The 22,743-nt window shown below is 38.8% G+C and overlaps 1 protein-coding gene across 1 annotated transcript; it reads left to right on the plus strand.

Moving 5' to 3' along the window:
* The first annotated feature begins 865 nt into the window (after positions 1-865).
* On the plus strand, positions 866-22,613 carry dap (death-associated protein). Its single transcript, XM_026938102.3, has 4 exons — positions 866-1,077; positions 3,366-3,468; positions 17,759-17,801; positions 21,440-22,613. The coding sequence occupies exons 1-4, from the start codon at positions 1,023-1,025 to the stop codon at positions 21,557-21,559; spliced, it is 321 nt and encodes a 106-aa protein (XP_026793903.1). The 5' UTR covers positions 866-1,022; the 3' UTR covers positions 21,560-22,613.
* Positions 22,614-22,743: the final 130 nt, after the last annotated feature.

Raw genomic sequence — 22,743 nt, forward strand, 5'->3', positions numbered from 1 at the left:
TATTGTACATTCTATCGATTTAATCTACACTTTACGACTAATATACTGCTCAGAAACTCCATTTGTGCAAAAAAAAAAGCATTTAATGGGATTGATTTTAAATCAGAGAACAGTGGTTTGTTCTTTGGATGGGAATTTCTGAAATTAAAAAGCTCTAATGGATCTAATAAATGTGATAGTACATATTTTCTTAATATTCCTAATATTTGAATATTTCTTTAGTTTCCACAAAATTTGTCCCTTTTTTCTGAAAATTGAATAAATAAAATGAAAAGTTATATTAAAATACAATAAAAATGGTTTTAAAATACAAAAAAAATCCTTTGTGTAGTTCTTTAGCAAGAAATAATTGAATTAATTTTTAAAAATAAATTCCAGAGTAAATTTGCTATTATAAAGTTTGTTTGTTTTTTTAAACAATGAATGGGATCCCTGTCTGCAAAAAACAAGTTTTTTAGAACTTGAAAGAAAGAAAGAAAGAAAGAAAGAAAGACAGAAATCAACTGACATGCATGTGATTATTTATTTTTATCCAATGTTGTCCAGGGATGCCAGGTTTGTGTGACAAAACAAAAAAAATGTCCCAAAATATCACTTCTATGCCGCTTTTAAAGTCTAAACGCATCACTTTTATTGTAAAATGTACGAAAAATGTTTACAATAGAGTCACAATTATTATTTTGCCAACGAATCACACAAAAACCGTTTTGCGTTAAAAGTATGCACTTGGCAACACGTCCACTTTCAAATTGGAAACGTATCAAAGTACCCGTATGTGTTGCTTTGATTTCTGTTTACGAACGTGCTCACGTAAAACGTCATCACGTTGGCCAGAGGCACACTCCGATTGGCTGGAGCTGGTGTCACGTCACCACGTAGCGTTGCCAAACAATGGGCAGGAAAAAAGCCACGTTGACGAGCTAGGCTGAAGTCTAAGGGGTGTTTTTGTCGTTGTGAAAAGAGTTTTCTGCAAACACGAAGGCTGTTTTTTTTATTTTGACATTTTTTGTTTGAGATTAGTCATGTCATCGCCGCCGAAAGAGAAAAACGAAACCAGAGCTGGACATCCCCCTGCTGGTATTGAACCCAATGTTGTTTTTCTTATGCAGATGGTGTAGCCGTGCATTAGGCCAGTTCTCCACAGAGTCATGCTTCAGGGACATGTACACACAGATATAAAGCCGTAATGCAGTAATTCAACAGCTAGAAAGTGCTTGTGTTGTGTGCAGTCTGTGCATTCTGTGTTCGGTTTATTCTGTGTTTGTATTTGTTAAAGCTGAAAATGGCAGTGCAGTGTGAGCTTGTTTAGTGCAAAGTGCACAGAAACACAGATAACAGAAGGCCTGAGGGAAAGACCAAGAAACCAAGATTTAAAAAAAATAAAAACATCATAATGTGACATTTTGCAATCACTAAAATCCTACAAGCCATTTCTGAGATCATTACTGACTTCTGTTCAATCTGTCCGAGTCCGTTAATCCTGAGTCAGAGTTTAACTCTCTCAATCCTGAGTCACTGACTCAGAGTTTAACTCTCTCAATCCTGAGTCAGAGTTTAACTCTCTGAATCCTGAGTCAGTTAGTCAGTGTTTAACTCTCTCAATCCTGAGTCAGAGTTTAACTCTCTGAATCCTGAGTCAGAGTTTAACTCTCTGAATCCTGAGTCAGAGTTGAACTCTCTGAATCCTGAGTCAGTCAGTCAGTGTTTAACTCTCTGAATCCTGAGTCAGAGTTTAACTCTCTGAATCCTGAGTCAGAGTTTAACTCTCTGAATCCTGAGTCAGAGTTTAACTCTCTGAATCCTGAGTCAGAGTTTAACTCTCTCAATCCTGAGTCAGAGTTTAACTCTCTCAATCCTGAGTCACTGAGTCAGAGTTTAACTCTCTCAATCCTGAGTCACTGAGTCAGAGTTTAACTCTCTCAATCCTGAGTCACTGAGTCAGAGTTTAACTCTCTCAATCCTGAGTCAGAGTTTAACTCTCTGAATCCTGAGTCAGAGTTTAACTCTCTCACTCCTGAGTCAGTTAGTCAGAGTTTAACTCTCTGAATCCTGAGTCAGAGTTGAACTTTCTCAGTCCTGAGTCAGGTAGTCAGAGTTTAACTCTCTCAATCCTGAGTCAGTTAGTCAGAGTTTAACTCTCTGAATCCTGAGTCAGAGTTTAACTCTCTCAATCCTGAGTCAGTTAGTCAGAGTTTAACTCTCTGAATCCTGAGTCAGTTAGTCAGAGTTTAACTCTCTCAATCCTGAGTCAGAGTTTAACTCTCTGAATCCTGAGTCAGAGTTTAACTCTCTCACTCCTGAGTCAGTTAGTCAGAGTTTAACTCTCTGAATCCTGAGTCAGAGTTGAACTTTCTCAGTCCTGAGTCAGGTAGTCAGAGTTTAACTCTCTCAATCCTGAGTCAGTGTTTAACTCTCTCAATCCCGAGTCAGTGTTTAATTCTCTCAATCCTGAGTCAGTCAGTCAGTGTTTAACTCTCTCAATCCTGAGTCAGTGTTTAACTCTCTGAATCCTGAGTCAGTGAGTCAGAGTTTAACTCTCCAAATCCTGAGTCAGAGTTGAACTTTCTCAATCCTGAGTCAGTGTTTAACTCTCTGAATCCTGAGTCAGTGTTTAACTCTCTCAATCCTGAGTCAGAGTTGAACTTTCTCAATCCTGAGTCAGTGTTTAACTCTCTCAATCCCGAGTCAGTGTTTAATTCTCTCAATTCTGAGTCAGTGAGTCAGTGTTTAACTCTCTCAATCTTGAGTCAGTGTTTAACTCCCTGAATCCCAAGTCAGTGTTTAACTCCCTGAATCCTGAGTCAGTGTTTTGACTCTCTCAGTCCTGAGTCAGTGTTTAACTCTCTCAATCCTGAGCCACTGCGTCAGTGTTTGAGTCGGTTAATCCTGAGTTAGCGAATCTGTTTGACACAGAGTCATTAAGTCAATGTTTAACTCAGGGATTCCTGAATCGGTGAGTCAGTGTTTGACTTAGTTAATCCTGAGTTAATGAGTCAGTGTTTGACTCAGTCTGTTGATTCTAGGCGCGTAAGCTCACATACTTGTAACTGAATAAACCTCTTCACCTGTATGATTTTAGATGCTAAATAGTCTGAAAAAAAATTGCCCCCTCAACTGCATCGCCTTAAAGATTATCAATTCATCGTGGTAAGTTTTTATTTTGAGCAACAGTGTGATAAGTTTATTAAAAGAATAGCGTGAGCAGCTTATATGAAAGCGTGTAAATTCCTCTGCGACTCATCTGTATGTGTAATACAGTACACGTGTCAGAGGTTTGAGTGTTAAACTGTTTGACACTTTGTAGTGTTAGGAACAGATTATAAAACCGCTCGATTATAACTAACTTTTATGTCCTTTGGGATCAGTGAAAGCAGGAGGGATGAGGATAGTCCAGAAACACCAGTCTGCTGGAGACTCCACGTCGGACAGGAAGGAAGACAAGGACAGTAAAGAGTTTGAGAGCTGCAGGTGAGCTGAATTTTTCCTGAATCACATGAATCTCGTCTCTTCTCTTCTCTCCCCAGCATGCACAGTCTTCTCCCAGCACCGTTACTGACCTGAAACGCTAACGCTAACGCTACATGGCTTTTGGATCAGATTTGACATATTTTCTGATCCAGCGTGTGATATTGAGGGAAGGCTGGTTTATATTTCGGCGTCGAAGCGTGTCAGAGAGGGGGATTATGGGTAAGCGGGGCACAGCCACCTCACGTCTCAAAGTCAGGATGGTAGCTAAGAGGATGTCAGTGTCAGGTATTGGACAGAATTTGAAGCTCTTATGTTGGTATTCTTTTGAAAAATGATTAAAATTTCCAGCGTTCGTACAGATCTGCGGTTTCTGTTTGTTAGAACTCACTGCACCAAAACTGTATCCTACAGTAACGTAAGCATTCAATAAGTAAAGAATAAAACACTCTGCGTCGTACAATTATAGAAAGATTCGTTATGTTTCCCACCATGAAGTTGGTAATTTTCCTACAACAGCACAAAGAGTTTTATTCCTCTTATACCACAGCAATCTGCCTCCTGAAGTGATCCGAGGTCTGTGCTTTGATTCCGTATGTTTGACGTATTTCCTTTTGAAACAGGAAATCATCATGACGCCATGTTGAAATCTTTGACTGATATCCACAACAGCCAATAGCGTGCGAGATACGCCATGCCACACCCCCTGACCAATCTAAACACCACTTGACACCAGATTAGCTGCATATAGAGAACAGTGAAGAGATTTTTTAACGAGTGAACTAACCACTGCTGCTGCTAACGAGCTAAAAAAGTGCTATTCTAAAGCTCTGTATACGTTTCTAGAGAGCATTTAATCAGATATATCCCAGATATAATATTGTATTGGTGTCCGTTACACTAAAGGACAGGTACACAAAGCTTAAGTGAACGTTTCCTTACAGAAAACTTACAAACATATCAACGATTTTTTAAATCCGTTCATGTGGAGCGTCCGCCGTACGAGTCCCTGTGAATGAGCTGCTGCTATGGAAACAATAACGTATTAGAACGAGCGCTGTAATATAAACCTGTTATGGAAAACTGCTGTTATAGGAAATGAATTAACACCTTCTGACCAATCAGATTCCCAGATTCAACGCTGGTGTAAATACACATATTTTTTTGTTATGTAATTGGTTAGAGAATCATGACCTCAGTTCTTAACCAATAAAACTATGATTCGTGTTGCATTAGTTACTCAGTCACAGGTGAGCAGTTCTCAGCAGACTGGAGAAGGTATGTGTGTGTGTGTGTGTGTGTGTGTGTGTGTGTGTGTGGGAGGGATGCAGGCTGTTTGGCTTTTTTCCCAAAAAAAAAAAAAAATCCATCTGCTCTTATTTGTCATTTTGCTCTCTAAGCTGCAGGACAGATAAGATAAGATTTCCACACGTCTACGTTAGGAACGTTTCTCACCGCAGCAGCTCGATAAACATTTCAGTCGTTTTCAGGACAGCGTAATGGAGACTGATTTTATGGGTGACAAAAAGTGGAAAGCACATGTGGCTCAGCTTTGGGTGTGTTCTCTTTTTGTTTATCCGACTGCCCATGTGACCACATTCCCTTCTTCCTTTTTCCTTTCTGGTAAACTGTTAAGTTGGGTTTGTGTTCATTTTTGTGCTTTGAGAAGGCGGTGAGTCACATTTCGCTATTTAGAGCGCTCTTAGTCACATCGGCATCTTTTGCCAGCTGTGTGCACGTGTGTGTGTGTGTGTGTGTGTGTGCACGCACACACCTCTTTCCCTTTTTCCGTTAGTGCTGAATTGGGTGTTGTTAGCTCACCTTCCTGTGCTGTTTGCCCTTCGGCCCAGCGCCTGATTGCTGATCTTCATCTCCTGTGGAGCGGCGCTTTCAGGTCAGGTCTTATCAGTTCCCCGAGGCTAGCTGCCCTCTCAGCCTGCTGGAGAGCCCTGATTACTCTATCACACCGAAAAGATACTGAGATGACCTTTACCTGCTCTTTACCACACTTTCCCAAGAACAGCGATTCATCCAGAATGAGGTTCGAAATGCCAAAATAGTGCCGAAAATGTTGCAGCGCAGCCGCCATTATTGGTTTTGGCATCGTCTTGGATTACTGGCAGGCGGAGTTGGAATTTCCTGTGCAGTGGTTTTTAAACTACTTTTTCCATGTAGGCATTTTGTCTTTGGGCGTGTAATCATAGTTTGGTGTTGGTTTAGCTTGTGTGTCTGTCCAGCATGCACCAAATGAGCACAGTGATACTCCAAAAAAAAAAAAAATTGGTATATTTAAAAATAGCAGGTCATGATTACCATGGAAACCTGGTAATGCTTAACTCCATGAACTCCATGAAAAGTCGAACTCGACACCAATAGTGCTGACAGTAATATCTCTGTCACCAACAAGTCTAGTCTTCCTTTTACTAATGTGTTTGCTTCAGATACCATTAAAATATATAAAGAAAAACTGCGTCAGGCATCTGACCTTGCTGTGACCTTGACCCTGTTGGATGAATTCCTAAATCTAATCAGATCATCTGCTGATTACGGTGATCATTCCACGTCAATCCTATAAACATTCACTCGTTCCTGAGATATCACGCTAACGAGAATCTCAGACAGACGGAGGAACGATTTTGTATCATTTTCTTTATGCACTATTTATTTTTTGCCTCCGCCTCATAAATTCATTATGTTTTCAAGTTGTCCGTCTGTCCGAGACTCTCGTTCGCGTGATATCTGAAGAGCGAGTGGTTGAATGTTTGTAGGATTGATGTGGAATGATCACCGTAACCAGCAGATGATCTGATGATTTTGGAATTGATCCAGACAGGGTCAAGGTCACAGCAAGGTCAGATGTCTGAAATAGTTTTTCTTCCTTCCTGTCTGAAGTATATTTTAAGGGGATTTCAGACGTACGCATTAGTAAGAAGAAGGACTCGACTTGTTTGCAGCGAAGGCGTCACCATCAGCGCCATTAGGCTTTATTTGGGTCGCCATTGCTTCAAAACAGCAAACGCGTGTTTGGTGTTAGGTACAGCAGAGGCAAGCGGCAGCGTGACGGCCGGATTCATACGATCAGTTTCCGATCTCTGAATAGGATAAAACTAAGAAAACGCCTCCTCAGCTTGGAATTCTTACTCGGACACCCAGGAGTTTCTCCTCAACCTAAACTTCTCTACTTTTACCTGAGACTATAGTAATATTTGCTCTAAATCAATCAACATACAGATACAGAAGCTGTTTAAATCTATAACTTTGATCGTAAATATTATAAGTACATCATGAACGTTATCACAAACGTTAGCTGGCTAGCTTGTTGCTAGTTCATGAGCGTTTGATGCTTGGACCAAACAAACAAAAGGCATGCTTTAATGGAGGAGTCGACTTTTTCCCTCACTTTCATAGTTCAGAGTTCAGAGACTTCCTACGGTGGCTGAGCGATATTTTTTAAAATACAAACTAAATGGAATGGATTTTTACAAATTATTTTATGAATTCAGTGTTCGAATATAGTTTTTTGTACGTAGTAAAGTATCATCGAGCTGAGTTTAACAGTTCGTAAATTTCAGTTTTAGTGCAGCGCTTAATGCAGTTTCACTGTCGGTTGTAATTAGATCTTGATACGAGTCGTGTATCATCCAAATGTTTTCAAGTATTGTGATCTGATATTTCTTCGTATCTCCCAGCCCTACTTCCTGCTACGTTAAGTTGTAAAGAATTATATCTCCCAGCCCTACTTCCTGCTACTGAGCTAAGTTGTAAAGACATATAAAAGTGTAGTACGGTTTGATCTACTGTTTTACGATGTCATGTCTAAAAAAAAAACAGTTTGTTGATCTGGACTTGTATATTACTTATTGAGTAATTAGTCTGCTTGTGCTTATTGAAACTAAAACAAGTAAACGTTTACGTGTGTGTGATTTGACGGTGGTGGACGGGTCGGAGTGGGATTGGGTGGTTTAGGGGCGGAGTCTCTGCTCAAAAATGTGTCAGGCAAGGATGAACACATCAGACGTGTCAGCTAGGAGGCTGATACATGGTGTATTTGTCAGCGCTAGTCATGTAGCATTTTTGTTTTACTCCCGGGCAACATGCCAGTGTACACTTTATATACTGGACCATCTGCATACACACACACACACACACACACACACACACACACACGCGCGCGCATCATCTTCTGTCTCCGGAACGAGCTCATACCCAGTGTGAGAACAGCGAGCAGGTGGAAAAATTGCGCGTTTGTCGCAGCAAGTGGAGCGAGATGGCCTGGAGAGAACCTGCCACATGCAATCTGGCTTCTTCAGACAGACAGCAGGGTGAAGCTTAATCGCTCCAAAGCGCTGATGTGAAGTGCCACACACCTGCTGAGCAGGGAACGCCCTCTCCCCGGTACCTGAGACGCTCCTGCAGGTCAGGCTCGAGAGGAACCACCGTTTAACCGAGAGTGATTTGTTCGAGGCTTCACACTGAGCCGAAACAGCCAGACGTATTTAATCGGGTTTCAGGGGTCACTGACTTCTCTACAGACGTCCCTGTGAAGTTCTGCAGAACATTTCTCCTCGTTTTTGGTCCTCTGTCTCAGATCAGAAGGAAGGACGACCAGCTATTGGCTGGAAGGAATCTGGAGCTTATGGTCATGTTTAGGTTTGTTTTTTTATCACGTGAGCTTGGATTCTGCATCCAAGCACAAAATTATGCTCTAATAATATAGATAATAATAGAGTAAATGCTATAGAAATAAAACAGTAAATAACTGCATAAATACTTCTGCTGAAAAATGAATGCTTAATACAAGAACTGGAATGGAAATCAGAATGAACATTAAAAACTATGACAGTAGTAATAATAATAATAATAACAATAATAAACTAAAATAAGACATCAAATAAAAATTCTGAGGCCATATTGTTTCAGAGTCTGTGTTTTTTTTTGTTTGTTTGTTTGTTTTATCTCAAGTAATGATTTTGGTCATTGTTTTAGCTCGGTTTTACATGTGTATGTCTCTGTCTGTCTGTCAGCCTGATTGTTAATTTATCTCTCTGTCTGTTAATCTATATGTTTGTCTGTTTATCTGTCATTTATCTGTCTATCTATCTGTCGATCTGTCAGTGTGTCTGTCTGTTAATCTGTCTGTCTGTCTGATTAGCTGTCTCTCTGTCTATCTTCATGTCTTCGTGCCTAACCTGTGATAAAGGAGGCATTACCGCAACCTCTTGTTGATAGTAGCAGTCAGAGGCGTGATGTTGATTTTTATTAAATGAGTCATTCGAGCATGTCCTGCTCCGTGTGTGAATTAAACACTGAAGAGCGAGTGTAATGAGGTTCGGAGGAGAGGAACGTTCACTGACAGTTCGATGATCGTTATTTTCATGCTAGTTTCCTCGTGGGGAGAGGAGCGTGCCCGAATACTCGTGTGTCGGTTCTGTTGATAGTTGACAATGGAACGATGCGAGTATCTTTCTCATTACTGCAGCAAGAGTGTGTGTGTAGTGTGCAGTGTGTACTGTGTAGTGTATAGTGTGTAGTGTGCAGTGTGTAGTGTATACCATGCAGTGTATAGTGTACCATGTGCAGTTTGTAGCGTGTAGTAAATAGTGTATAGTGTGCAGTATGTAATGTGTAATGTACAGTGTATAGTGTGCAGTGTACAGTGTATAGTATGCAATGTATAGTATGCAGTATGTAATGTGTAATGTACAGTGTGCAGTGTACAGTGTATAGTATGTAATGTGTAGTGTACAGTGTGTAGTGTATATTATGCAGTATATAAAGTGTAGTGTGTAGTGTACAGTGTGTAGTGTATATTATGCAGTATATAAAGTGTAGTGTGTAGTGTACAGTGTGCAGTGTATATTATGCAGTATATAATGTGTAGTGTGTAGTGTACAGTGTGTAGTGTATATTATTCAGTATATAGTGTGTAGTGTACAGTGTGCAGTGTATATTATGCAGTATATAAAGTGTAGTGTGTAGTGTACAGTGTGCAGTGTATATTATGCAGTATATAGTGTGTAGTGTACAGTGTGCAGTGTATATTATGCAGTATATAATGTGTAGTGTGTAGTGTACAGTGTGTAGTGTATATTATTCAGTATATAGTGTGTAGTGTACAGTGTGCAGTGTATATTATGCAGTATATAATGTGTAGTGTGTAGTGTACAGTGTGTAGTGTATATTATTCAGTATATAGTGTGTAGTGTACAGTGTGCAGTGTATATTATGCAGTATATAATGTGTAGTGTGTAGTGTACAGTGTGTAGTGTATATTATTCAGTATATAGTGTGTAGTGTACAGTGTGCAGTGTATATTATGCAGTATATAAAGTGTAGTGTGTAGTGTACAGTGTGTAGTGTATATTATGCAGTATATAAAGTGTAGTGTGTAGTGTACAGTGTGCAGTGTATATTATGCAGTATATAATGTGTAGTGTGTAGTGTACAGTGTGTAGTGTATATTATGCAGTATATAATGTGTAATGTGTACTGTACAGTGTGCAGTGTATATTATGCAGTATATAAAGTGTAATGTGTAGTGTACAGTGTGTAGTGTATATTATGCAGTATATAATGTGTAGTGTGTAGTGTACAGTGTGCAGTGTATATTATGCAGTATATAATGTGTAGTGTGTAGTGTACAGTGTGTAGTGTATATTATGCAGTATATAGTGTAGTGTACAGTGTGCAGTGTATATTATGCAGTATATAAAGTGTAGTGTGTAATGTACAGTGTGCAGTGTATATTATGCAGTATATAGTGTGTAGTGTGTAATGTACAGTGTGTAGTGTATATTATGCAGTATATAATGTGTAGTGTGTAGTGTACAGTGTGCAGTGTATATTATGCAGTATATAATGTGTAGTGTGTAGTGTACAGTGTGTAGTGTATATTATTCAGTATATAGTGTGTAGTGTACAGTGTGCAGTGTATATTATGCAGTATATAAAGTGTAGTGTGTAGTGTATATTATGCAGTATATAAAGTGTAGTGTACAGTGTGCAGTGTATATTATGCAGTATATAATGTGTAGTGTGTAGTGTACAGTGTGTAGTGTATATTATGCAGTATATAATGTGTAATGTGTACTGTACAGTGTGCAGTGTATATTATGCAGTATATAAAGTGTAATGTGTAGTGTACAGTGTGTAGTGTATATTATGCAGTATATAATGTGTAGTGTGTAGTGTACAGTGTGCAGTGTATATTATGCAGTATATAATGTGTAGTGTGTAGTGTACAGTGTGTAGTGTATATTATGCAGTATATAGTGTAGTGTACAGTGTGCAGTGTATATTATGCAGTATATAAAGTGTAGTGTGTAATGTACAGTGTGTAGTGTATATTATGCAGTATATAAAGTGTAGTGTACAGTGTGTAGTGTATATTATGCAGTATATAATGTGTAGTGTGTAGTGTACAGTGTGTAGTGCAGTATATAATGTGTAGTGTGTAGTGTACAGTGTGTAGTGTATATTATGCAGTATATAAAGTGTAGTGTGTAGTGTACAGTGTGCAGTGTATATTATGCAGTATATAATGTGTAGTGTGTAGTGTATATTATGCAGTATATAGTGTGTAGTGTGTAATGTACAGTGTGTAGTGTATATTATGCAGTATATAATGTGTAATGTGTAGTGTACAGTGTGCAGTGTATATTATGCAGTATATAATGTGTAGTGTGTAGTGTACAGTGTGCAGTGTATATTATGCAGTATATAATGTGTAGTGTGTAGTGTACAGTGTGCAGTGTATATTATGCAGTATATAATGTGTAGTGTGTAGTGTACAGTGTGTAGTGTATATTATGCAGTATATAATGTGTAATGTGTAGTGTACAGTGTGCAGTGTATATTATGCAGTATATAATGTGTAGTGTGTAGTGTACAGTGTGCAGTGTATATTATGCAGTATATAATGTGTACAGTGTGCAGTGTATATTATGCAGTATATAATGTGTAATGTGTAGTGTACAGTGTGTAGTGTATATTATGCAGTATATAATGTGTAGTGTGTAGTGTACAGTGTGCAGTGTATATTATGCAGTATATAATGTGTAGTGTGTAGTGTACAGTGTGCAGTGTATATTATGCAGTATATAATGTGTACAGTGTGCAGTGTATATTATGCAGTATATAATGTGTAATGTGTAGTGTACAGTGTGTAGTGTATATTATGCAGTATATAATGTGTAGTGTGTAGTGTACAGTGTGCAGTGTATATTATGCAGTATATAATGTGTAGTGTGTAGTGTACAGTGTGCAGTGTATATTATGCAGTATATAATGTGTACAGTGTGTAGTGTATATTATGCAGTATATAATGTGTAGTGTGTAGTGTACAGTGTGCAGTGTATATTATGCAGTATATAAAGTGTAGTGTGTAGTGTACAGTGCGCAGTGTATATTATGCAGTATATAATGTGTAGTGTGTAGTGTACAGTGTGCAGTGTATATTATGCAGTATATAATGTGTAGTGTGTAGTGTATATTATGCAGTATATAATGTGTAGTGTACAGTGTGCAGTGTATATTATGCAGTATATAATGTGTAGTGTGTAGTGTATATTATGCAGTATATAATGTGTAGTGTGTAGTGTACAGTGTGCAGTGTATATTATGCAGTATATAAAGTGTAGTGTGTAGTGTACAGTGTGCAGTGTATATTATGCAGTATATAATGTGTAGTGTGCAGTGTATATTATGCAGTATGTAATGTGTAATGTGTAGTGTACAGTGTGCAGTGTATATTATGCAGTATATAATGTGTAGTGTACAGTGTGCAGTGTATATTATGCAGTATATAATGTGTAGTGTGTAGTGTACAGTGTGTAGTGTATATTATGCAGTATATAATGTGTAGTGTGTAGTGTACAGTGTGCAGTGTATATTATGCAGTATATAATGTGTAATGTGTAGTGTACAGTGTGTAGTGTATATTATGCAGTATATAATGTGTAGTGTACAGTGTGCAGTGTATATTATGCAGTATATAATGTGTAGTGTGTAGTGTACAGTGTGCAGTGTATATTATGCAGTATATAATGTGTAGTGTGTAGTGTACAGTGTGCAGTGTATATTATGCAGTATATAATGTGTAGTGTACAGTGTGTAGTGTATATTATGCAGTATATAATGTGTAATGTGTAGTGTACAGTGTGCAGTGTATATTATGCAGTATATAATGTGTAGTGTGTAGTGTACAGTGTGCAGTGTATATTATGCAGTATATAATGTGTAGTGTGTAGTGTACAGTGTGTAGTGTATATTATGCAGTATATAATGTGTAGTGTGTAGTGTACAGTGTGTAGTGTATATTATGCAGTATATAAAGTGTAGTGTGTAGTGTACAGTGTGCAGTGTATATTATGCAGTATATAATGTGTAGTGTGTAGTGTACAGTGTGCAGTGTATATTATGCAGTATATAAAGTGTAGTGTGTAGTGTACAGTGTGTAGTGTATATTATGCAGTATATAGTGTGTAATGTACAGTGTGCAGTGTATATTATGCAGTATATAGTGTGTAGTGTGTAATGTACAGTGTGCAGTGTATATTATGCAGTATATAGTGTGTAGTGTGTAATGTACAGTGTGCAGTGTATATTATGCAGTATATAATGTGTAATGTACAGTGTGCAGTGTATATTATGCAGTATATAATGTGTAGTGTGTAGTGTACAGTGTGTAGTGTATATAATGTGTAATGTGTAGTGTACAGTGTGCAGTGTATATTATGCAGTATATAATGTGTAGTGTGTAGTGTACAGTGTGTAGTGTATATTATGCAGTATATACTGTGTAGTGTGTAATGTACAGTGTGCAGTGTATATTATGCAGTATATAGTGTGTAGTGTGTAGTGTGCAGTGTATATTATGCAGTATATAGTGTGTAGTGTACAGTGTGTAGTGTATATTATGCAGTATATAGTGTGTAGTGTACAGTGTGTAGTGTATATTATGCAGTATATAGTGTGTAGTGTGTAGTGTGCAGTGTATATTATGCAGTATATAGTGTGTAGTGTACAGTGTGTAGTGTATATTATGCAGTATATAGTGTGTAGTGTACAGTGTGTAGTGTATATTATGCAGTATATAGTATATAGTGTGTAGTGTACAGTGTGTAGTGTATATTATGCAGTATATAGTGTGTAGTGTACAGTGTGTAGTGTATATTATGCAGTATATAGTGTGTAGTGTACAGTGTGCAGTGTAAAGGTGTCAGTCAAACACCGTGTGAGGTGGAGTTAAGTAAGTCAGTGAGAGCGGAGTTATTCCCAGCCGAGCAGCTGTGCTGTCGTATTTTTTGAGTGTGTCTGGATCCAGAGGGACGTGGTGGAGGAAGGAGACTGAAATATTCTGTCCAGTTTTGTGTCGTTAGCTCGTAGAGGATTTCCCACACCTCATCACGTCGTCACATCATCACTTCACATCGTCATGAGACACGGAGGAAGCAAAGAAACGGTTGCTATGGTGATGCTGGGTTGCTAGGGTCAGCAGTAGCTTTTAATTGGCAATGATGTCACTTTCCAAAAATGAACAAAGAGCAAGTCTCTCTCTCTTTCTCTCTTTCTCTCTCTCTCTCTCTCGCACTCGTTCTTTGTCTCCCCCCCCCTTTGTTATCTGCGCTCTACTTCATGGCGGTCTCTCTTCATGCCCTCCTCTCCATCTTCCCATTCTGTATTTCTTATTTTCTCTCTGTCGGTTGATCTGGCTGTCTGATTAGCTCTCTGTCTGTCTGACAGTCAGATGATCTGTCCGTATTTCTATCTGTCTGTCGTTCTATCTATCTGTCTATCTGCCTGTCTCTTTCTTTCCCTCTCTTTTTTTCCCCTTATTTCCCCGGTGCACGAGTATAAATATGTAAATGTGTCATCTTTATGCAGGACTCTTTCTTTCTCATTAGCTTTATTTAGGGAAGTTCAGCTCCTTCCCTCTTTCTCTCCATCCCTCCATCCCTCCATCTCTCAGAGCCGTGAGAGTTCCCGCTCACCGCCGTGCGTCACTCCAAAGACAAAAAAAACCTCACATGTAGCCCAGAGCTAGTTGTCCTGGTTATTAACCTTGACATTGGCTTTATTTCAGCACTCTTCCTCTTCCTCTTCTTCTTTTTCTCCTCCTCCTCTGCTGAGTGTTGGTGCTCGGGCAGGGAGGATGTTTCTCAGCTGACACACTGCTGCCCCCTGCAGGCGTAAAGCGCTATCACTCGTGTCCTAGGAACTAAATCAGGTACTAAATAAACTGGTCGTTATCTCATACCTTTAAATATGTTATAAAGTGTATATGTGTACTGATTAGAGCTGTAGATTACAGACTGAAGTGTGAAATGACATAACAAGCTGTTTTTGAAAAGCAAACAATAGCACCGCCTCAAAATAAAATAAAACAAAAATAAACTCAAAATAAAAACCCGAAACTGCTGATGTGCTGAATTTCACAGTGATAAATGTGCAGAAGTGATATTTTTCTCTTCTACACTGTCCTGGGGTGCACTTACTTATTAATGTTTGCAGTTGTATTTCATTTCACTAAGAAAGTTCATTAACATTAACTTTCTGTCAGATTAATTTCAGTGTTTATTTCAAAGGAATGAATCCAGATGAACAGATCTGCATCACTGTAACACGTGTTTATTGTAAATGTTTATTGATGGAGTTCAGACTTGTATCATGCAGATATTTGTACTTATTTATTTTTCCCATATTTGTATTGTAGCTTTTAGTTATCACTCTAATTTGTTTACTTGATTGTTTGAGAATATTATTTAGTTAGTAAGTTAGTTAATTGATTGTATCTCATTGATATTTTCCCCAATATTCAGTAACGTCGATGATAAACTTTGTGACGTTATTAACTGCACAAATTCATCTTTAATTTGAATTGAAGGCTTGACTCACTGAAGCTGCTTTTACACTAGCAGTTTATTTCTTTTGTTTTTTTTTTTGTTTGTTTTTTTTAACCTGAAGTGCACTGTGTGACCATAACAATGCTAATATTGAGTCCCAGTTAGCTTGATGATGATGATGACGATGATGATGATGATGATGATTATTACTATTATTATTATTATTATAAATAAATATGTTATACAAAATATAATATGAGTTAAATCTAACTCTACATTTTTTTTATCTTAAGAAACATTGCACCATAAAATTATTGATACTGAGCAAATCGTTACACTCCTCATATAAACAAGACTCATTTTTCTGCTGGCTCTTTTTTCTCCCCTCATTTGACCCCCGAGCTGCGACCTGATTGGCCATGAAGTTAAAAAAAATTGAAGTCAGTCCACGCTTTCCTGAAAACTTTTCTTCACTTTCAGAAGCTCAGCTGTGAATAGAAAAATGCAGACAGCAGCACTTTTTAAAAGCACCCACTTTCTGTAAGATTACATTCAAAGGTGTGCTGAAAAAAATTTCAACAAGAAAAAAATATTTAAAAACATAGAAGAAGCCTTATTCACCTTTTCAACCCAAGAAAAAACAACTGCTCTGTTTTAAACCCTGAAGCCAGGTTTGCGTTTAGGAAATGGTGTTTGAACCGGTGAATAAATGAAAACGCTTGTTTTTACACCTCAGATCTTTCAGTCCTGCTTTGACCACAAATTTCCTGTGTGACTGTAAAACCTGTGCAAGCGACTTACACACTCGGGACGTTCCTCTGGTAAAGCAGCGCAGAGAGAAAGTGTTTTTGGGATCTTTCCCCTGTCTGATAGATATAATATTTTTGTTCTGTATCGAGACAAGGATCATTTTTCACATCAAGGTCAGTTATGAGTCCTGCCCCTCTCCGTGTGCAGCTGTGAGGCCGTGGCTTGCTCTCTGTTCGAAAAACAAATGAGAGTCATTTCAGAAAGTGACGGCGACTGAGGCCCGGAGCCACGGTTCCACCACGCGGAGCTCTCATGGAGCTACGCTACTGCATTTATAGGTCACACACACACACGCACACACACACTACTGATGTAGTTAACAGAAAAACGATGGGGTATTCCTTTAATCCTTTTCTCTGTAATGGTCATGTGACCTCTGCCTTCGTCGTGAATGTGATATTGTGCGTATTTATTAACGCTGACGTTAGAAGTGGCTTCGATTAGGCTGCGTCTGTCGAGCGGAGGACAGTGGAAGGCGCTAACGGAGCGGCCGTGCTTGTTGACCTTCAGCTAATCAGGAGCGGGATTAGCCTCAGCTCCGCCTCCCCGCTGGTGGAGTGGAGGAAACGAAACTGCTTTGAAACGGAGGACGTTACTCAACATCTCATTTCTTACATTCAGATTTACATATTTCTGAATACTTGATATTTATTCAGTGTATTGACTGTAGGTGTGTAGGCGTGTGTGATGTGATGGTGGAATCGTCTCTGCGTGATTTCACACCTCTGCAGTGTTTGTTCTAAAATGCTCAAGTTTGTCTCAGAGCTTCACTTTTCCTCTTTTACTGCACTGAAAATTCATCACGTGTTTCCTCTGTGAAACGCTTCAGTGCGCTGTGGAGACAATATAGATTTTTTTTTAACACCTTATTATTCATGAACAAATGCAAAACACGAATATCAAAGAAACACAGCACTGCTTTACAAATACACCGTGAATTTATTTATTTATTACACGCCGTTCGTTTGTGGATCACATGACATTCAGCCTTATTTATTTATTTTATTTATTTACCGAGTAATAGATTTGTGCACACTGTTCCTTTTGTGCATCACATGACTTGGCCGTTTTTAAAATTAATGTGTTTATGTAGTAATTCATTCATTCATTTTCACCGTTCCATTTCCATCACAAGACTTTTCGTTTATTTATAGATCATCATTTGTGGATAACACGACTTTTGGCCTTTGTTGAAATAAATCTATCTGTCTATCTGTTTGTTTGTTTATTATTTAGATATGTTTGTGTTATTCCATTCGATTTATTTCATTTATTTCATTCATTTAGTTTATTATTTGATTATTTTTCCTCACAAGCGTTCTGCATTGCCCTCCTGAGCAGCAGATGGCGCTGTGCATCGCAGAACACGCTCATGTTTTCAAACATCAGGGTATTTTTTAAAGGTTATGTTTAGTTGTTTAGTTCGGCACTAAATTAACTCAGTAACGGACTGCCGGCTTGTTTTCACTCCATTTACTGTGTAAAGAAACTTCATCTTTTTTGTGGCTCTGTAATTTTTTAGCTTCCGAGTTTTTCTGAATGTTAAATTGGGAAGAATCGTTATGGCGCAAACCTGACTGTGTGCATGTGTTTAATTATTTCACTGCTTTTTTAACGTGGGATGCTTTTCCTCTTCACAGCCCACCGAAGTTGCCAGTTGTGGTGTCTGGAGTGGTGACTAAGGTACGCCAATGTTACACACACACACACACACACACACACACACACACACACACACACACACACGTACGTTGATAGAAACAGTGTGTAAGAGGATGTGGTTCATGGAGGTGGGTCTGTTTATCATGGTTTTACGTTTTATCAGAATATCCACAGGCAGATGCTCACTGGCTGCACATAATGTTTAATTCACACACTGTGTGAAGCCCTCTGAGTCCCTGCCTGTGTGTGTTAATGTCTAGACCGCGTGTGTGTGTGTGTGTGTGTGTGTGTGGAAATCAGTGTGCAGGTAAGGTTTCTCTCTTCTCTCTGGAGAGTCCACATTCTGACATGAAAGAACCGAGCGAGAGGCTGCACTGCTCCTGAAGCTTCAAACAAAAGCCCATGGATAGATCCGGAAACAGATACACACTGTCAGAGCCACAGCTTACAGCTCTCTTCCAGGAATTTTTCCACATATACTGAACACACTCCATTTTTCCTGGGAAATCTGTCATTTAACATTTACACTTAATGTTAAGTTTTCCTGTAGCAGCAAATCCCTACAGTGTTTTATTCCTCTTATACCAATTTGAATTGATTCAAGAATATGTCATACTTTTTATCCATTTATAGTTACTCTTAATGTTCATGAAACAAGTTAGTTCCTGTTCTCACTTACATTGTAGCTGCTATAAACAGTCATTCCATCAGCATCAGCTTGTCATGTTACGAGAAGCACCAAAAAGCGTAAACTTCTCTGTCCTGAAGGTGCTGGAAAACTTAAACTCCTTCCGTAAATGTTAAATAAACGTCCCCGTACTTTAGTTCCACCATATGAATTTTTTTTTTTCCTCAATCCGTTTAATATTAACAGAGCGTTCTCTGTACAAGTCCCAGGGAGTGAGCTGTTACTATAGAAACGATAAGGCATTAGCGATAATGAGCACGTTATTATTAGCCTGTGATTTGTGATGATGTCACTACACATAAATTTTGTCTGTTAGAGCACAGAGCCTCAAGAAAATCTTATTAATTATTTCCCCTGTAGAAGAAAGATGGTTTCAGGAAGCACTATTTGGAGTTCAGGAGTATTTTATTTAACACACACACACTAAAATTCTCTCTTGTGCACTAATTTCCAGTTTGTATCCTTTTTATCCTCCTGTTGCCTCCTGAAGAGACTCGCTGTTGTAGAAAATTACAGTTTACAACAAAAGTGCTGTAAGCGTCTAACGGTGAAGCCAGCAGCATGTAAGACATCAGATATAGCTTTATTAGCGTTTATTCGTCCTTGGAGAAGAGGCAGAGCTCGGCTTCAGTCACAGCAGAGGGATCGTATAGAGACCTCCATCGTGACCTTAATCTCCACCCGTAATGCGGGATTGGCCTGTCACTGTCATACCACAGCGCTGTGATGTAACACACGCGCACACACACACACACACACACACGGCATACACATTTATATATCACACTCAGAAAGTGTGCCGTGTTTATTTATTTATTTATTTTTATATATATACCACCAGTAATACATATTACACAATGTCAGATGGAAAGCTATATCTAAAACACCTGAACCACAGAATATATTGAGTAAACAATTGTGAGATTACAATAGAACCAATATAAGATTAATAAGTAAAAAAATATATTTCTAGACTTTCTACATTATTATATTGGTACATTTTTTTTCAAATCTGCTTAAAATCAGCAAAATTATCTCTCCATAGAATTTCAGACATCGAAAAAAAAGTCTAGAGAAAAGGCTTAATAATTCTTGTAATAATTTATATTTGTTTTATTGTAATTTCATCATGAAATTATTGGATTAGTTTGCCTATGTTCAGGATATTTTCACTTGTAAGAGCTTTTTTTGCAGTGTGTATACAGTATGTTGCTAAATGTGTGCACCTTCGAGCATTTCAAGGTGAAAGACGTTTTTCCAAGCCGCTTTTCAAACTTCTGCGTAACTCGCATAGAGGAAAGTGCTATCTGCCCTCTTCCACATACACGAGATCACAGACGCCTACAATTGGCTAGTCTTGCTGTGATTGACAGGGAGGAGAGAGTATGCCCCTCCCACCCAGAGAGCACAGCCAGTTTTGCTCTCTTGCTCCCTGGGATTCAGACTCACGATCTCCCAGCGATAGAGCGAACTCTTTTCAGTTTTTGTTTTGCATGTATTTTGCATTTTTTGTTTTGCATTTATTGGAATATCTTTGCCATTTTTTGGTGTATAAACAAACAGTAAAAAAAAAATCATCAAAAATAAGTGTAAAAATAAATGATCAGGTCATATTGGCTAGGTTGTGCTGGAAAAAAAAAACATACCTGACACGTGCATGGTAAACATTTTTAACAGTTTTTGCCTATATATAAGTCAAAAACATACAAAAATGTCCAAAATAGCTCCAAGGGTTAATTGTATTTTTATCATTATCACGATGGAAGATTCTGTGATGAACACATGGAGGGCTGCAATAAAAAATAGCTTAAAAGTTGGCAATTTTGAACTAAAAGATGTTGTCAGGTTTATGTTTTGTGTAAAATGTATCAGTAATTAAGTACGTACTTGTAAGAGTAGTTTTGCTCTTGCTTGAGTAATATGTAAAAACAGATTTTTTTAAATAATGTATAGTCAAATTGATACTTAGAGCCCCGCCCTATTGGAGCGAGTGTGGTTTTTTTCCCTGTAATCTCTGGTGTATTTTCCAACTGACCTGTAGAGTTGCCGTGATGTTCTTCCTCCTTCCCTGAAAGCTTGTGAGCACTCGGGCTGTATGTATTACGGTTTCCTGCTGAGCTTCAGATGAATTTCATGTTTTATTCAGCTACAGTCTTGTGACTTCTGCTGGGAAGTGTGAGGATAGACATGATTGGAGAACAACCCGAAATCCCCTGCCTCGCTCGTCTTAATCTGTTATTACAGCATCCAGACTTGATCAGAGATCTCCTGTGACCGCTTTTCCCTGTGTGGGATTTCCTCAGAGTAGCACATTAGTGGTGAAACTGCAGTTGTGCTGAAATCCAGATTCTTTTCATCGTCTTTTTTTTTTTTTCTGTCCAAGTACGAGTTTGTTTTTGCATTTTTTTAATGAGAAGAACAGATGTACAGCATGTTTCACTGCTTCAGTTTGTTCCTGTGGTTTGGGAATTTCCCCTAAATTCATTTACCAATATATCATTTACAGACAGGAACTCGTTCTCGGTTTCTGTTTGGTCCAATTCTGTTTGACACCATGCGAGTTATTAATAAACCAGACAATAAAAGGGAAAGGGGTGGGGCTGGAAATGTACTCACTTTCATGACTTTCATGTAATTCGAAGAATTAGCTAAAGCATATCTCACCTTTTATTCATTTATTTGTTTGTTTAGTTCTTTGACTCAGATATTCAGAGCCAACGTCTCTGAACAGCTTCCAAGAATTATATAGTATAAAAACATTGTCTTTCTGTAGGTTTTTTCTTTATGTCTATATTCCATAATGTACAGAATGATATCAGTAGAAAAGTGCAGAAATTGTGGTTTTAGATTCAGCAAACAGGAAGTTGTAGATGTTCTGAACCTCACTTCAGTAGAAAATGGAAATGTGTGAAGTTTTTGGTTCCTGCTCTTGAGTTTTAACCCGAACTTCCCGTGTGCTCGTGCTCCTCAGGGTGATAAGGACTTCACCCCGGCCGCGGCTCAGGTGGCTCACACGAAGCCTGTACCCTCGGTGCAGAAGCTGCCGCCGTCCCACCACATCAACCAGCACATCCACCAGCCCCGCAAGTGAACCTCCACCTTCTTCCAGTGCACAAGGACCACACCACAACCCCCAACCGATTCTCAGTCTATTCCTCACACATTCCTAGCCCACTCCCAACCAATCCCAAAACAAACCCCAACCACTTTTCATTCGATTCCCTTCTGATTCTCAATCAGTCTCTAACCGACTCCCAACTAATTTTCTCAGTTTTCTGCCGATTCCGAATCAATTTTCAACAAGTTCCCGACTGATATCCAGCCCATTCCCCATCCGATTCCTAACCAATTCCCAGCCAATCCCTAACCGACTTGCAACTGATTCCCAACCAATTTCCAACTATTTCCCAGCCTTGTCCTAGCTAAGTCCTGACCAGTCTCCAACCAGTTCTCAATTGATTTCTATCAGATTTCCAACCAAATTCCAGCCAGGTCCCAACTGATTGCCCGTCATTTCCCAACCTGTTCCCAGATGATTCCCAGCTGCTTTCTAAACAGTTTCCAACCAATTTCCCCCGTGTTTTCAACCAGCTCCCAAATGATTGCCACTCAGTTTGCACCCAATTACCAACCAATTCCCAACTTATTCAAAACCAGCTCCTAACCAATTCCCAAGTCAGTGCTCAGGTTCATCAGGGGGATTCCCAGCATTCCTCACAGTCCCTTTCTGTCTGTGCCTGCCAGTGTTCTGCCTTGACCAACATCCTCAGAACCCGTTTTCTCTCTCTCTCTCTCTCTCTCTCTCTCTCTCTCTTTCTCTCTCTCTCTCTCTCTCTCTCACACACACACACACACACACACACACACACACACACACAAAACTCTACCCGGTTCTGTTCTCTCGTTCCCTTTAAAAATCTTCTACACTAAATCTGAGAGCTCTGTCACTGAACACAGATCAGAATCCGAGTTCATTCTATAGCTGTACTGAATGAAAGGTTAATCGAGTTTTATTTTTATCTGTTTCTCTTTTAGACCAATTACTCCTGGAATGATGTAAAGTGTATAAATCGGTTTGTGTAAGTGGATGATATGATGTTAGAAATTAGGTGTGGCTGTCTGAATAAAGAGTTAATATAAAATCATGAACGTTTCAGCCTGAGAGTCGTTCTTGGACTCCGCCCACATGATTACGCCGTGGCCTTGTGCTCGACATTTTCAGCGTCTACTGATCTACGGGTTTTGGGAAATATTTTGGTCAAATTTATTAATATT

Source organism: Pangasianodon hypophthalmus, chromosome 22 (genome assembly GCF_027358585.1).
Source record: "Pangasianodon hypophthalmus isolate fPanHyp1 chromosome 22, fPanHyp1.pri, whole genome shotgun sequence".
NCBI lineage: Eukaryota > Metazoa > Chordata > Actinopteri > Siluriformes > Pangasiidae > Pangasianodon > Pangasianodon hypophthalmus.